The following is a 14,710-nucleotide window of genomic DNA, read 5'->3' as shown; positions in this document are numbered from 1 at the left end:
TACTTAACCTTTCGTTTTTATTATCCTTGCATTCATTTTCATTAAATCCTTTATTTTTGGCATTTCATTCTTGTATTGTGAATTTTGCTGTCTCGTATTTGTGTTTGTGGGTCGAGTAATAACCCCGTGGCGGCCGTCCAATTAGATAAGGCTTCTGGCCTTTCCCGTGCGCGAAAGATAATCCCGCCAAGTTTCGAAATACGCCTCGGAGTTAAAGCAACGCTTGGCTATCTGCCGCCCATGATCTTAATCACCGGCGATGTGACACTATAAAGGTGGGAAGGACTTGGACTTTCATTCATTCATAATGTGTGTGCAACACCTGCTTGCTGGTTGCATCATGACTGGTAGTTCAGCTATGTTACTTTGCAATTCCCCTGCACATTAAGGCAGGAATGTTGGCATTTGTTGCTGCACATTAAGGCAGGAATGTTGGTATTTGTTGCTGCACATCAGGGCAGGAATGTTGGAATTTGTTGCTGCACTTTCAGGCAGAATGTTGGAATTTTTTGCTGCACATTAAGGCAGGAATGTTGGAATTTGTTGATACACATTAAGGCAGAATGTTGAAATTTGTTGCTGTACTTTAAGGCAGGAATGTTGGAATTTGTTGATACACATTAAGGCAGGAATGTTAGAATTTGTTGCTGCCCATTAAGGCAGGAATGTTGGAATTTGTTTCTGCCCATTAAGGCAGGAATGTTGGAATCTGTTGCTACACATTAAGGCAGGAATGTTGGAATCTGTTGCTACAAATTAAGGCAGGAATGTTGGAATTTGTTGCTGCACATTAAGGCATGATGTTGGCATTTGTTGCTGCACATTAAGGCAGGAATGTTGGCATTTGTTGCTGCACATTAGGGCAGGAATGTTGGCATTTGTTGCTGCACATTAGGGCAGGAATGTTGGCATTTGTTGCTGTCCATTAAGGCAGGAATGTTGGAATTTGTTGCTGCACATTAGGACAGGAATGTTGGAATTTGTTGCTACACAATAAGGCAAGAATGTTGGAATTTGTTGCTGCACATTAAGGCAGGAATGTTGGCATTTGTTCATTGGCAATCAACTAACCCTAATCCAACACTAATGGTGGGATCTGGTTAATGGTATTGACATGGTCAGAACGATTTGTGGGGAAAATGAGGAAAAGGAGATATCTTGATGTACTCTTGTCTTTCTTTTCCCAAACACAAGATGGCACGAGAAATGTATGATGTACAGCAAGGATACATGCAAGAGAAGAAAGATTTATGGGATAACTTGGTGGGATTGTGCACTAATTGAGCACCATCTGTGGCCAGGTATAGATGAGGTTCGCTCGTCCTGGTCAAGGACGTTAGCCATGTGGAAGTGCTGCCTAATTCATAGAACAGCTGTTAAAGTAAAGTCAAAGGAAGTGGGCCCCAAATGAGCACAATGTTGCGGAATGTCACTTCCATAGTGAACTTCACACCAGACTTGGTGACATAATGGTTAAAGCATCTCCTGAGTCTGGTCTGGGTCATATCAAAGACGTTAACAATGGTACGTGCTGCTTCCTTCCTCTTATGTTTCCTTACAGGAGCGAAGTTCATGGAACAGCAAACACTCAGCATTCCTTGCTGGACGCTCAACATCTAGAAAGGGTGGAGCACAGACAAACACTTTTTTCTTTTTTCTTTTTTTGTATACTTAATCGAGGCTCGTGAAAGAGCTAAAATTTTGGGTTGGCAAACATTGCACAAGCCTAATGGGCCTAATCGACTTCTGCGTTTAGGTCCTTGTGCGGGAACTCATATTGTCGGGATTCAGCCATTTCACACTCGTCTCTTTGCCCAGTTGTGTAAAGACATGGGATCTGAACTTAGTGACATCAACAGGAAAAGTCCTTGAACCCTTCCTGAACTCAGAAGCAAGATATGAGCATACACAATGGATTGCAAAAAAAGAACAATCTTTCGGCATTCCTGTGTTGCAAAGAACTGTCTTCTGCCAAACTTCAGTAATGGATAAAAAAAACTTGATGAGCTTACTTCCAAGTTGTAGTACGCACAACAAGAACCTTCAGACTTATTTTACCTTTTGAAGTTGTTGTGTTACAGCCTGAATTTATAATGGATTAATTGAGGTTTTTTTGTCACTGATCTGCATAGAATATCCCATAATGTCAAAGTGAATTTTTTGTTAGAATTTTCTACATATAATTAAAAATGAAATACAGAAATATCTAATTTGTATAACTATTCAACCCCCTGAGTCAATACTTCGTAAAAGCACCTTTCACTGCGATTACATCTTCAAGTGTTCTTGGTTATGTCTGCACCAGCTTTGTACATCTGGATTTGGGGAGTTTCTCCCATTCCTCCTCGCAGATTTGCTCAAGCTCTGTCACATTGGATGGGAAACGTTGGTGAACAGCAATCTTCAAATCTTTCCACAGATTTATCAATGGGATTCAAGTCTGGGATTTGGCTGGGTCACTCAAGGACTTTCACGTTCTTGTTCTGAAGCCATTCCAGTGTTACCATGGATGTATGCATTGGGGTCATTGTCCTGTTAGAATGTAAATCTTCACCGCAGTCTAAGATCTCTTGCAATCTGAAGCAGGTTCTCCTCAAGGATTCACCTGTATTTGGCTCCATTCATTGTTCCCTCAATTCTTACAAGTCTCCCAGTCCCGGCCACTGAAAATCATCCCCATAGCTTGATGCTGTCACCACCATGCTTCATGGTAGGGATGGTGTATGATGGGTGATGAGCTGCGCTCGGTTTCCACTAGACGTTGCGCTTTGTTTTCAGGCCAAAGAGTTCAATTTTCGTCTCGCCAGAACACAGATTATTTTGCCTCATGCTCTCAGAGTTCTTCACGTACCTTTTTGCAAACTACAGTTGTGCTGTCATGTGCCTCTTACTCAGGAGTGGCTTCCATCTGGCCACTCTCCCATAAAGCCTAGATTTGTGAAGTGCTGCAGAGACTCTTATCCGACTGGCAGGTTCTCCCATCTCAGTGAAGGAACCGGATAGTTTTGTCAGAGCAGTCATTGGGTTCTTCTTCACCTCCCTGACCAAGGTCCATTTTTCCGGGTTGCTCAGTTTGGTCGGACGGCCAGCTCTAGGAAGACTCTGGGTGGTTCCATATTCTTTCCATTTCCTAATGATGGAGCTCACTGTGCCCTTGGGAACTTTCAACACTCTAGAAATTGTTTTATACCCCTTCCAGATATATACCTCTTCATAATTCTATCTCGGAGTTCTGCGGACAGTTCCTTGGATTTCATGGTAGAGTTTCAGCCCTGACATTCACTGTCAACTGTGGGACCTTATATAGAAAGGTGTGCTCTGAAGTGGTGTGTGGTAGGGAAAACTCTGTAGTGGAGTGGAGTGTGGTGGGGAGCACTCTGGAGTGAAATGGAGTGTGGTGGGAGTCCTCTGTAGTGGAGTGTGATGAGGAGTGCTCTGGAGTGGAGTGTGGTGGGAAGAACTCTGGAGTGGAGTGGAGTGTGGTGGGGAGTGCTCTGGAGTGGAGTGTGGTGGGGAGAACCCTGTAGTGGAGTGGAGTGTGGTGGGGAGAACTCTGGAGTGGAGTGTGGTCAGGAGTGCTCTGTCGTGGAGTGGAGTGTGGTGGGGAGTCCTCTGTAGTGGAGTGTGGTGGGGAGAACTCTGGAGTGGAGTGTGGTTGGGAGCACTCTGATGGTTCGGACACTTTTGGGAGGAGGACTTTGTTGAATGAGAAATGAGGAAGCACTTCAAAAGTAGAGGAAAAAAATCACAGTTGAATGAGTCGTTTATAAATGATAAGAGGACAAAAACAGGAATTAGAATTTCTACAACATAATGAAAGAAAGTAATTGCGAAAGAAAAACCTCCATGGGCAGTTGAATGTTATTCAGCTGATGCTCAGAACCTGGAGCAGTCTCATTTCCCCAGTGCAGATGGAACTGGTCGGCAACATATTCCCCGTCCAGGCCACCTCCTCTTACACTCAAATTCTTACCATTCAACAAAACCTGCACTGCAACATGATAAAGTACATTTGAAAACAAGAATTAATCAATGCAACTGATAAGCGACACTTCCCATCCCAACTTGTAATTTAAACGTTTCATTTCTTGAGCAATTTACCAGATAAAAGTCAAATAAAACATGTCGCAGATTCAAGGCTTTCACATGGACATTACAGATTAATTTGTTGGATTATTGTGTATTATGGACTGTGGATGTTTTTTGTGGAGAGTTTAACATTCAAAGTCACGTGACTGCTTGTGTGTTACCACTTGAGGGTCAGAGCTTGGGGACCTCTCAAAATACGCTTAACATGGATGAAGCTACAACAAACAACAACATGCATTTTAAGGCCATTTTCCCGACTAGAGCGGGGGTTAGCCTTGCGGTCCCCATGACAATCTTCTCCATTTTGCCCTATTTTCTGCATCTCTCCTTGTTAACCTCCTTGCCCGCATTTCTTCTTGCACCATCTTTAGCCAAGTCTTTCTCGGTCTTCCCCGTCCTCTGCTTCCTTCTACATTCATTTCCATCACTCTTCTCAACCAGTCACTTTCATCCTTCCTCAACACATGACCAAACCATCTCAACCTGTTCCTCTTCACAGCATCCATCACAGGCTCTATTCCCATCATCTTTCGCAATTCATCATTTGTCTTCCTCTCTCTCAACCAGACTCCACACATCCACCGCCGAACCATTCGCATTTCCACCCTTTCCAGCCTTCGTTGCTGCTCTAAGTTCATTACCAATGTCTCGCTCCCATAAATCATAACACTTCTCACACATGCAGCATACACCTTTCCCTTCAGCTTCAATGACACTCCCCTCCTCGTCAGCACGCCACTCAGTTCCCGGAACTTCTTCCATGCACATCTCACTCGAGCAACCGTTGCCGAGTCTGATCCACCTTCTCCATTCAGCATGTCTCCGAGGTAGCAAAATGTTTTCACACCTTCCAGCTTCACGCCGTCTCCAAGATCCAACTCAACATTTCCTCCATCTGCAGCTCCCTCTGTGCACACCTTACACATGAAAGTAGCTGCCACACTGGTTAATGACCCTCTCAGACCACTACATTTTTGATGAACCCACTCAGCGCACATTGTACATTGAATGGAATTCACTCCAACACCCTTCCTGCACACAGCACACGCCACCTCCCAGCTCTTTACACCTCACCACATACTTTACCACTTGCCATCACCTTCGTTTTTCCGATATTCCCTTCAGACCTTTTGTCTCCATACATTCCTGCCACTTGTTCATCTTCTCCTTCAGTCCATCCATACTTTCCGCAATCAACACCAGATCATCTGCACACAACAACTCCCACGGTAAACCCTCCTTTACATTCTGAGCCAGCACCTCCAACACAGCTACAAATAGTAGTGGACCTAGTACCGACCCCTGATGCACTCCCACCTTCACCTCAAACTCACCACTGCTCCCGTCCTTCGTCCTTACAGCTGTGTGCGCTCTCTCGTACATTCCCATCACTACTCTGATCAACCATTCCTCCACTCCTAACTTCCTCAATGCCCATGTCACGACTTTGTGTGGAACCCGACCGAATGCTTTCTCCAGATCAACAAACCCAAGACACAACTTCTTCCTCTTCTCCATGTACTTCTCCTGCAACTGCCTCACAATGAAAAGCGCGTCTGTCGTTCCTCTTCCTGGCATGAATGCAAACTGCATTTCGTCGATCTTCACTTTCTTCCTTATCCTCCTCTCCAACGCCCTTTCCAATACCTTCATTCCATTCTCCAATAACTTTATCGCTCGGTACGAGCCACACTCCGAGCCACACATTTCCCCTTGTATAGAGGGACGAGGGTACTCAGTTCCCAATCCACTGGAATGCGGCCTTCTTTCACCACCAGATTACAGATCTCTGCCATTCTCTTCACACCCCAACTTCCTGCTGCCTTCAACATATCTCCCACAACTCCCGTCGGCCCTACCGCTTTTCTACTCTTCATTGCTTTTATCGCTTCCTCAACTTCCTTCTCAGTTATCTTCTCTGCCGGTCCTAAAACTGGGTTACTCTCTATGTTGCCATTCCATTTATTCTCTCTATTCAACAGCATTTCCATATATCTCTTCCATCTTCCTTTAATTCCATCTGGGTCCACAACGATTTGTCCCACTTCATCCTTCAAGCAACTCACCCCCATCACATCACACCTCTCTTTCGCTATCTGCTTTGCAATCCTGAATACCGCTTTCTGACCCTCTTCCGAATCCAAGCATTCTCCGAACATTTTCCTACATGCCTCCTGTTCCTTTGCTGCCTTATAACTTTCATGCTCTGCCTTTTCTGCCCCCATACCCTTCGCCTTCTGCCACTCCTTGAACTTATTCCTCTTCTCGTCAATCCTCTTTCCAACTTCAACATGGATGAAGATGAACCTGATAAATGTTTCCAAGACATTCTGGAACTATAACACCAAATCTCTGGAGTGTCGATAACACTTTGTCCAACAAAATATGAGATGTTCTCAGAAAATTGTCAGAATACTTAAAAAGAACCATTTAGTCTAGTCAAATTTCTGGGAAACGTGAATTCATGAGGCATTTTTGAGTAAAAGCAAGCAAACCACTTTTTCTGGGGTAGTTTTTCGTGCTGAATACGAATCTGTTGTTTGCCAAGCCCAAAAATGCGTAATTAGGTCACTAATCAAGGTCAAAGGTCAATGAGTGCAAAATTCAAAATTTTTGAAAAAATGTTTTATTTTACATCACCTATCTGTACATTTCAATTATTTTACAGTATTTTGTCTGGTAAGGTTACTACAGCTTTTCACAATTATGAAAGTAAAGGGAATTGTGAAGGGAAAAAATCAGATTTTTGTGAATATATCCGTAATGAAGCAACTTTTCGTTTTTTGACATACTGTTTTAATTCACTTGAATTGTTGCCTTAAATACCATCAGTGAAGTGGTTTACCTGAGTGCTATATAATAGCAAGATTGTTTTCTACACTAAATGTCAATATTTGACTAATTAGCCACTTAATTAAGGCTAACGGTCACAAGGCGCAAAGTGCACTTACATGGCACAAGGCGCAAAATGCACTTACATGGCACAAGGCGCAAAATGCACTTCATGGCAAACATGTTTGGAGTGCAGGCAGTTGATCATTATCACATGTATTCTTAATTAATCCTGAATCAATTGCAGTCTGTCAGACTGATTGGCTGGAAGGAGGAGCCATCCAGGGGAATGCCAATTAGCTTAACTGTGTAAGCTCTGACCCCCCCCCCCCCCCCTACTTTGGCCTGTTTCGACATGGTGTTTCACTGGCATTGCACTTGCAGGCCTCAGTGCAGAACTGTTTCCCCCACTTCCGACAAGAGCAACTATCAGAACTGCAACCTTTCTTGCAACCACACTGAGTAAGTTCTCGGCATCCCTTTGGAATTGACGGTAAAGTTGTAAGAACCGGTGACAACTTGTCATCAACGAGTTTCCATCCACAATCAGTCGGCGGTGGCAGATCTGTCATTGGATTACTGGCCTCTCTCCAAATGAAACTTTGGTAGTTTGCACGCTCTATGTGGAACTTTGCTGCATCACTAGATGGAGGTAGGGTCTCCGTTGCATGGCATTTGTTGAACAGTTTAATGCGGGCTTGATTACAGTTCTCAGATGTAGATATGGCAAATGAACTTTTCAGCATCTTCTGTGACCTTCTTTGATGGTGTCGGAAACTGCTGTTGTTGGATCTTTTCAACTGCTGTTGGTATATCCAACGTTGACGTATTGGATGGTTTGATGTCTCCAAGACCGCTTTCAGCAGATGGCCCCCTCTGCCAGGCAGCTAACTGAGTAGCGTGAAATGTATTTTTGCCATCTAGGGTAGAGTCATTGATGTCAATATTGTCGCCAGAAAAATGCACAAATCGTCCCGAAACCAGGTTGCTGGTAACAACTGCCCCAGTTTCTTGATCAAGCGCTTTCAGAGTGTTTTCAGCCATGGCAGTGTCATACCTAAGAACCCGGTTATAGCTGATTATGTGCCCAGCATTATGGAATAGCTCAACTAATTTCTTTGATCGAGTTGACTGGTGCAGCGTCATACCCATTCCAACGTGTTTAGGCGGTGCCTTCTTGTCTCCACATACACCATAGACCATGTCTTGTCCAATGCTAAGGACCCTTGTCTTCTTCACCCAACCAGTTTCAGACATCTCACTTTCGTCAAACTCAGCATCGACACTACTTTGGCCTCCAAGCAAGATATTCACAAACATGAGTACAGATGGTGGTACACTTGCCAACTCTGCTTTTTCGCTTACATCGCAACCTTCGAATGCAGGATGTGACATGATATCACTGCGGAGTTGCAGAGCAACGTGCACTAAAGACAGAAAATGATCATCCTGTTGTCTAAATATGGGAATATAGTCTGCACTGTTCTGACCGCACACCATTTCTGAAAGAGGTATGTGACTGAAATGTCGTGGAAGAAGCAAAGTTTGTTTCTCTGAAGGCGCCAAATTTCTTAGCACAAGAAATTCATAAATGTCCCCAATGCAATTCGACAAAGTTTCTTTAAAAGTCCCCAGTCTACTAAGATACGATGTAGGAATTGTGCCGTCGCACTCACTGGCTAACTCTTTGTACCTCTCGAACACTGCAGATAGTTCAAATACGTGCCCTTTCTCAGCAGAGTGACGCAGCTCTTGACACAACCATGATATCGCCATGTCTGCTGATTTGCTTTCAGTTTCCGCCCTTTTGACATCCCTAAAGAATTTACTAAGACAGTTAACATGGTAACATGCCTCAGCTGAGATTAAATCATTCTCATTTGCAGTACGGACTAAGATGTTATGTACAAATTTAGCTTTTTCCGTAATTTCATTACTCATTTTGAAGGTTGTGACACGACTTGTCTTCTGCTTCTTGTCAAAGTTCTGGCAGAACATACACAATGTCCAGTTCATCTTAGTAGTACTACTGCGTAAAAACGGACATGCTTCAGCCGAAACACTCTTTCTTTCAGGATCTTTTTCGTTTTTCGATTGTTCCTTGGCTAGCTTAGCATTTATTTTCCCCTTGTGTGTGTATGCAGAGTAACATAGCTTATGCCATTTAAGTTTGGGGAGACTTTCTGGAGGCTCTGCAAAGAGAGTCGAAAGCCTGTCCACGGCTGATCGAAATTCATAGTGTCTAAGTTTGCATCGGAGCTCGGTCGCCTCTCTGATGGCAGCAATACCCTGGTTTGTCTGGTTGAAAATCGTATCTTTGACCTGGCTAGTTCCCTGACAAATGATACAAAGTTCAAACGACACATCCTCACGCTGTCGCTTAAGGCTGGCAATAGGTTCCATGGTTGGCCTGAGGGGAGAAACAGAAACCAAACTAAGCACCAGGCACGCATGTTCTGACCATGAAAACTACAACGTTGTATGATATACTGCAACAGCCCTTAAATGATCGAATAAGCGCAGGCAGTGTTGGCCCGGGTTTTAATCTTATTCTCAAAGACACAAAGTAAAGCTTCTTCAAGACAAAACATCTAACCGATATCACTAATTCATTAGTGGTAGATGCATTAGGCACTCATCGTCAATGCCCATGCCCTGCCTGTCTTTTTGCTACTGTTAGGTAAATGTACATGTATTTAGGCCTGCCTATGATGTGAGATGTCAAGCATACATTACACATTTGTATGTACATGTATCTCACCAAAGAAGAATGCATTCCTTTACTTTCATTTGATTTTATATTTCATTTTTTAACAATCTTAAAAAGACCCTTACCTGTACTCCTGAAATGTTTAATGCCTGATGCCTAGGGTACGAACTAGATGGCTTATGCTAGGCTATTAGATTCATTCTTCATCATTAAGGGTCTATTGAAGAACACCCTGCTCTGTCTGAATGGAAATGATTTGACAAACATGGCAAATGCATTGGGGTCAGAAAGATGAAGCCACTTTCACTGTTGAGTGAAAGGGATGGTTTCAAGTGCAAGTAACTGTTACGTCATTGCAAGACTTTCGCACTCATTGACCTTTGACCTATGTTGTTTACCGGTGACATTTAGATTCTGTCTTTATAAAATCTATCTCTAGACCATCAATAGGAGCATAAAAACTCTGCCCCATTGTGCATTTAGAGGTTAAACTGCAAGCAAATTACGCAAAAACTAATTGTCGCCCCTTACAGAGATAAAGGCAAATGAGCATAGATGTGTCCTCACGTTTTCCTTTAAAAATAAGATTTTGAAAAGCTTTAGCAACCTTACTAGACAAAATATTGTAAAATAATTGAAATGTACAGATAGGGGATGTAAAATAAAGCATTTTTTCAAAAAAATTGAATTTTGCACTCATTGACCTTTGACCTTGATTAGTGACCTAATTACGCATTTTTGGGCTTGGCAAACAACAGATTCATATTCAGCATGAAAAACTACCCCAGAAAAAGTGGTTTGTTTGCTTTTACTCAAAAATGCCTCAATCATTCTATAAAGGCACATTTTCAGATTTTTTGACTAGGCTACATAAAATCTGCTGTTCATGAAAAGAGAGTCATGACGTCATAATATCGGGATGGTTTTACTGAAAGGAAATTTATCCCATGACATGTGTTATGGATTCGTTACTTCCACTTTTGTTGTTATTATATACTTGTAGGATTTTTAGTTTCAGGTAATATTGTTGTTAAGATTTTTGTGTGAAATGGAGATGACTTTAGTAAAAGGTAAAAATAAATGTTTGTGAAGGAAAAAGGAAAACACGGCAAAGAACCGGAAGGAGGAGGAGGAGTAGGAGAACGGCCATGATAGAGATACAGCCGTGAATCGCGTCGAGGCTGCGAGCGGACTTTTTTGATATTAGTCGTGAATGAGTTGACGCTTCCCGGGAAAGGGATTGCCCGCGACATCATCCTATATTGTGAGTGCAATTAAACCTGCATCTCAGGGTTTATCACAAAGTGTGAGTCATTGTTGGAGAACTCAAGAGCCCCATTATAGGCCTATACACAATTTTGTCCTCGGAGAAGAAGAGGCTGTCCACTTGGTGCATCTTGTTTTGTCATTGGGATTTCCATATCGACCTCATCGTGTTGATTGCCGTTGGTTTACCTATCGGCTCAATTCCTATATCGACCTCTCACCTCGTAACTCCTCGTTTGCTGTCGTGCTGATACCTGCCTGTTCTCTTCGTTCTGCATGGCTTCAACCAGCGTGGAGATCTGTGCACGGACTTTGGGGAATGTTACATTCCACTCACGTTTGGTGTTTCGTGAGTTTATTGATTTGAGAGCATTGGGGAATGATGGTACCATCATATGTATTGTTCATTTGATGCAAGTGACATTTTCATTGTACTTTCTTTAATAGTGTTATTATTGTGTATGTGAGAGTTCTTAATACAATTACTTGTTTTGTTCTACAATTGCATTGGTGTGGTTTTACCATGGTTTATTAGAACACTCAAGATAACAAATATTTCTGCCGTGTTCCCACTCGAGACTCTGAGGGGTACTGTAACCGGAGTTTGGGGAGGTAACACGTAACAGAAATTGGGGGCTCGACTGAGATTGACATTCCCTAACATTTCCATCGACTGAGATTGACAATTCCTAACATTCCCAAATTTGACAATTTTTGTGTGAAGGTTAACAGGCTTGCTAACTAATTGTCACAATGGTGTTTGATGTGGAAAATTTTGTGACATCCCCTAACGAGGCACAGTTCCAGGCATTAAAAAGATCAGAACTTAGGACTTTGGCCAAATACTGTAACTTGGAGGTCCGAGTTAATATGAAGAAGGCAGAGATTCAGACGTTAGTGGAGGAATATTTAGTGGGAGAGAAGAAATGGAAAGAGGTAGCATTGGATTGGTTACCAGAGGAAAAAGGAAATATGGAGCTCTGGAAAATGGAGTTGCAACTACAGAGCCAGGAAAGATTGAAAGAGTTCGATTTGAAAGGAGAAAAGGAACGAGAGGAAAGAAGAGCAGAGAAGTAACGAGAACTCGAGGAGAAAAGAGTAGAAAAGTAACGAGAACTCGAGGAGAAAAGAGTAGAAAAGTAACGAGAACTCGAGGAGAAAAGAGTAGAAAAGTAACGAGAACTCGAGGAGAAAAGAGTAGAAAAGTAACGAGAACTCGAGGAGAAAAGAGTAGAAAAGTAAAGAGAACTCGAGGAGAAAAGAGTAGAAAAGTAACGAGAACTAGAGGAGAAAAGAGTAGAAAAGTAACGAGAACTTGAGGAGAAAAGAGCAGAGGAAAGACCAGAGGAAAAGAAAGCTGGAAGGGACTTAAATGAACGGGACATGGAGTATCAGAGGGAAATTAAACTCAAGGAGATTGAATTACTTGGAGGACGGAGAGAAATCTTATCCGTGCCGGAGAGTTTGACAACAAGTCAGAACTCTTGGGGTATTGGAAGGCGTGTAAGACTGGTTCCACCCTTTAATGAAAAGGAGGTAGGGAAGTTCTTTTCACACTTTGAAATGGTGGCTCAAATGTTGAAATGGCCTGAGGAGTCATGGACCATGTTAGTACAAAGTGTTCTGGTGGGTAAAGCTCAATATATCTATTTGGCTTTACCGATTGACCAATGTGCAGATTATGAGATAGTTAAGAAAGCCATTCTCAAAGACTATGAATTGGTCCCCAAAGCTTACTGACAACGATTGAGGAATTCCAAGAAGCGGGAGAATGTGACCAATGTGGAGTTTGCGAGAGAAAAGGAAACTATGTTTGATAGGTGATGTGACTCGAAAGAGATTGAGGAAGACTTTAACCGTTTACGACAATTGATTTTGGTGAAATAATTTAAAGAGTGTGTCCACGCAGACATTAAAGTGCATTTGGATGAAAGAAAAGTATCTGAGTTGTATGAGGCAGCAACAGTGGCAGATGACGATGCCTTGACCCACAGGATGGGGTTTCAGAAACTTAATTTCCCGCCAAGAGGTAGCCAGGGCAGTTACATGAAATCAGGTCTGGAGAGCAAATCAGGTCCTAAAATCCTACTCTGCCACTCTTTCACACCCTGTCTCTGTTCTCTTCACCCCCCTCTTTTGCTTATGGTCATCTGTCATCAGCTTGGAAATCAGCCAACATTACCGCTTCACACAAAAAAGTTGCAAAAACAGAACATGCAACTGCAGACCAATCAGCCTTCTCCCAATTATCAGCAAAGTCATGGAATCCATCATTGCTTCTGATATCAAATCGTTCCCATTCTCCAATGGCGTGATCTCTGATCATCAATTTGGATTCAGACCGGGTCATTCTACTCTGGACATGCTGCTTCTGCTGTCTCAACAATGGATGGAGGTCCTCAGCGCCAAACAGCAAATTAGAGCTGTCTCCGTTTCCATATCACGTGCCTCCGATACTGTTTGGCACCCGCTCTGCTCACCAAACTCACCTCCTATGGTATCCATGAAAATCTTCACACATGGCTTACGGACTTCCTCTCTGGTCGTAGTCAAGTGTGGCCCTGAATGGATTTTTCTCATCTCCCCTTCCTGTTCAGGCTGGAGTTCCCCAAGGTAGTCTTCTGGGCCCTGTGCTTTTCTGGTCTTCATCAATGATCTCTCCGACTCTCTGGAAAATTCTCTCTATCTCTTTGCTGAAGACTCCACTCTCTGCTGCTCCATTCCCCATCCCTCAGATCGGCAGTCTGCAGCCTCCTCACTCTCTGCAGACCTGGACAAAATCACAGACTGGGCAAACAAGTGGAACATGTCTTTCAATCCTGACAAATCTCACACTCTTACTATGTCTCTCCGAAAAGACCGACTGGACAACCCTCCCATCTACTTTCTGAATAATCCTCTCCAAGAAGTTCTGTCACTCAAGCTTTTGGGTCTCACTATCTGCCATGATCTTTCCTGGGAAAACCACATTTCAAATCTGGCCTCCAAAGCCAGTCGCCGACTGGGCATCCTCCGTCGTGTGAGGTCCTTCCATGGCACACCTGAGCTCCTCACCACATACAAGGCTTTCATCCGCAGCTCAATGGAATACTGCTCTCCCCTCTGGGCTGGTGCTCCAGCCTCACACCTAGCTCGTCTTCACGCTGTTGAAACCAAAGCTTTCAGAATCATTGGAATCTCCTGCGATGAAGCTATCTCCGAGGGCCTTTCACTCACTCACCGCAGGCAGGTTGGTGGTCTTTCTGTCTTCTTTTACCGACTCCTCTCCGGCCTTGCTCCCCCAGCTCTATCTGTGCTCTGTCCCCCAAATATTCCTACAGGTCGCACAACATCTGCCTGTAACCCTCTTCTGGTGAAATTGCCAAAATCAAGACTCTCTGCTCACCTTCACTCCTTCATTGCTCTTTACTCCCACGTCTGGAACAAAGTCCCTCACTCTCTTCAATGCCACTCCTCCCTCCAGGTCTTTAAAACAGCTGTTCACCACCATCTCTTGTCTTCCCACATCCAAAACCTTGATCTCTTCTACCCCCGCTAATTCACCCCAGATCCACTTTTTTTTGAAATCCCGACTGCTTTCTTTCCTGGAAGTTCTTGCAGTGTCCATGTGTTTTGTTTTTTTTACCTCTCCCACCCCCCCCCCGTCCCCCTTCCCCTGCCACCTCCCCCCAAGCCCTCTCCCTCCCACAGATCTTCTGTTGTCCCTGTTCTCTGCTGTTGTGCTTGTGTGCTTCCCTCTCTCTCCCCATCTTGTCTCCCGCTCCCTTTATTTTATGTTTTATGTGTCCATTTTAAGTTTTTTGTGTGATTAAT

The 14,710-nt window shown here is 43.5% G+C and overlaps 1 protein-coding gene across 1 annotated transcript in view; it reads right to left on the bottom strand.

Moving 5' to 3' along the window:
* The window catches only part of LOC137417154 (carbonic anhydrase 4), an 87,409-nt gene that overhangs the window by 40,342 nt on the left and 32,357 nt on the right, over positions 1-14,710 (bottom strand). Inside the window, exon 4 of the mRNA XM_068102949.2 lies at positions 3,843-3,991. Coding sequence (XP_067959050.2) covers positions 3,843-3,991 — 149 coding nt within the window. The remainder of the gene's footprint in view (positions 1-3,842; positions 3,992-14,710) is intronic.

The sequence above is a fragment of the Myxine glutinosa genome, chromosome 8, assembly GCF_964187855.1.
Source record: "Myxine glutinosa chromosome 8, kmMyxGlut1.1, whole genome shotgun sequence".
Classification (NCBI taxonomy): domain Eukaryota; kingdom Metazoa; phylum Chordata; class Myxini; order Myxiniformes; family Myxinidae; genus Myxine; species Myxine glutinosa.
This window is presented reverse-complemented; position numbering and strand designations above follow the sequence as displayed.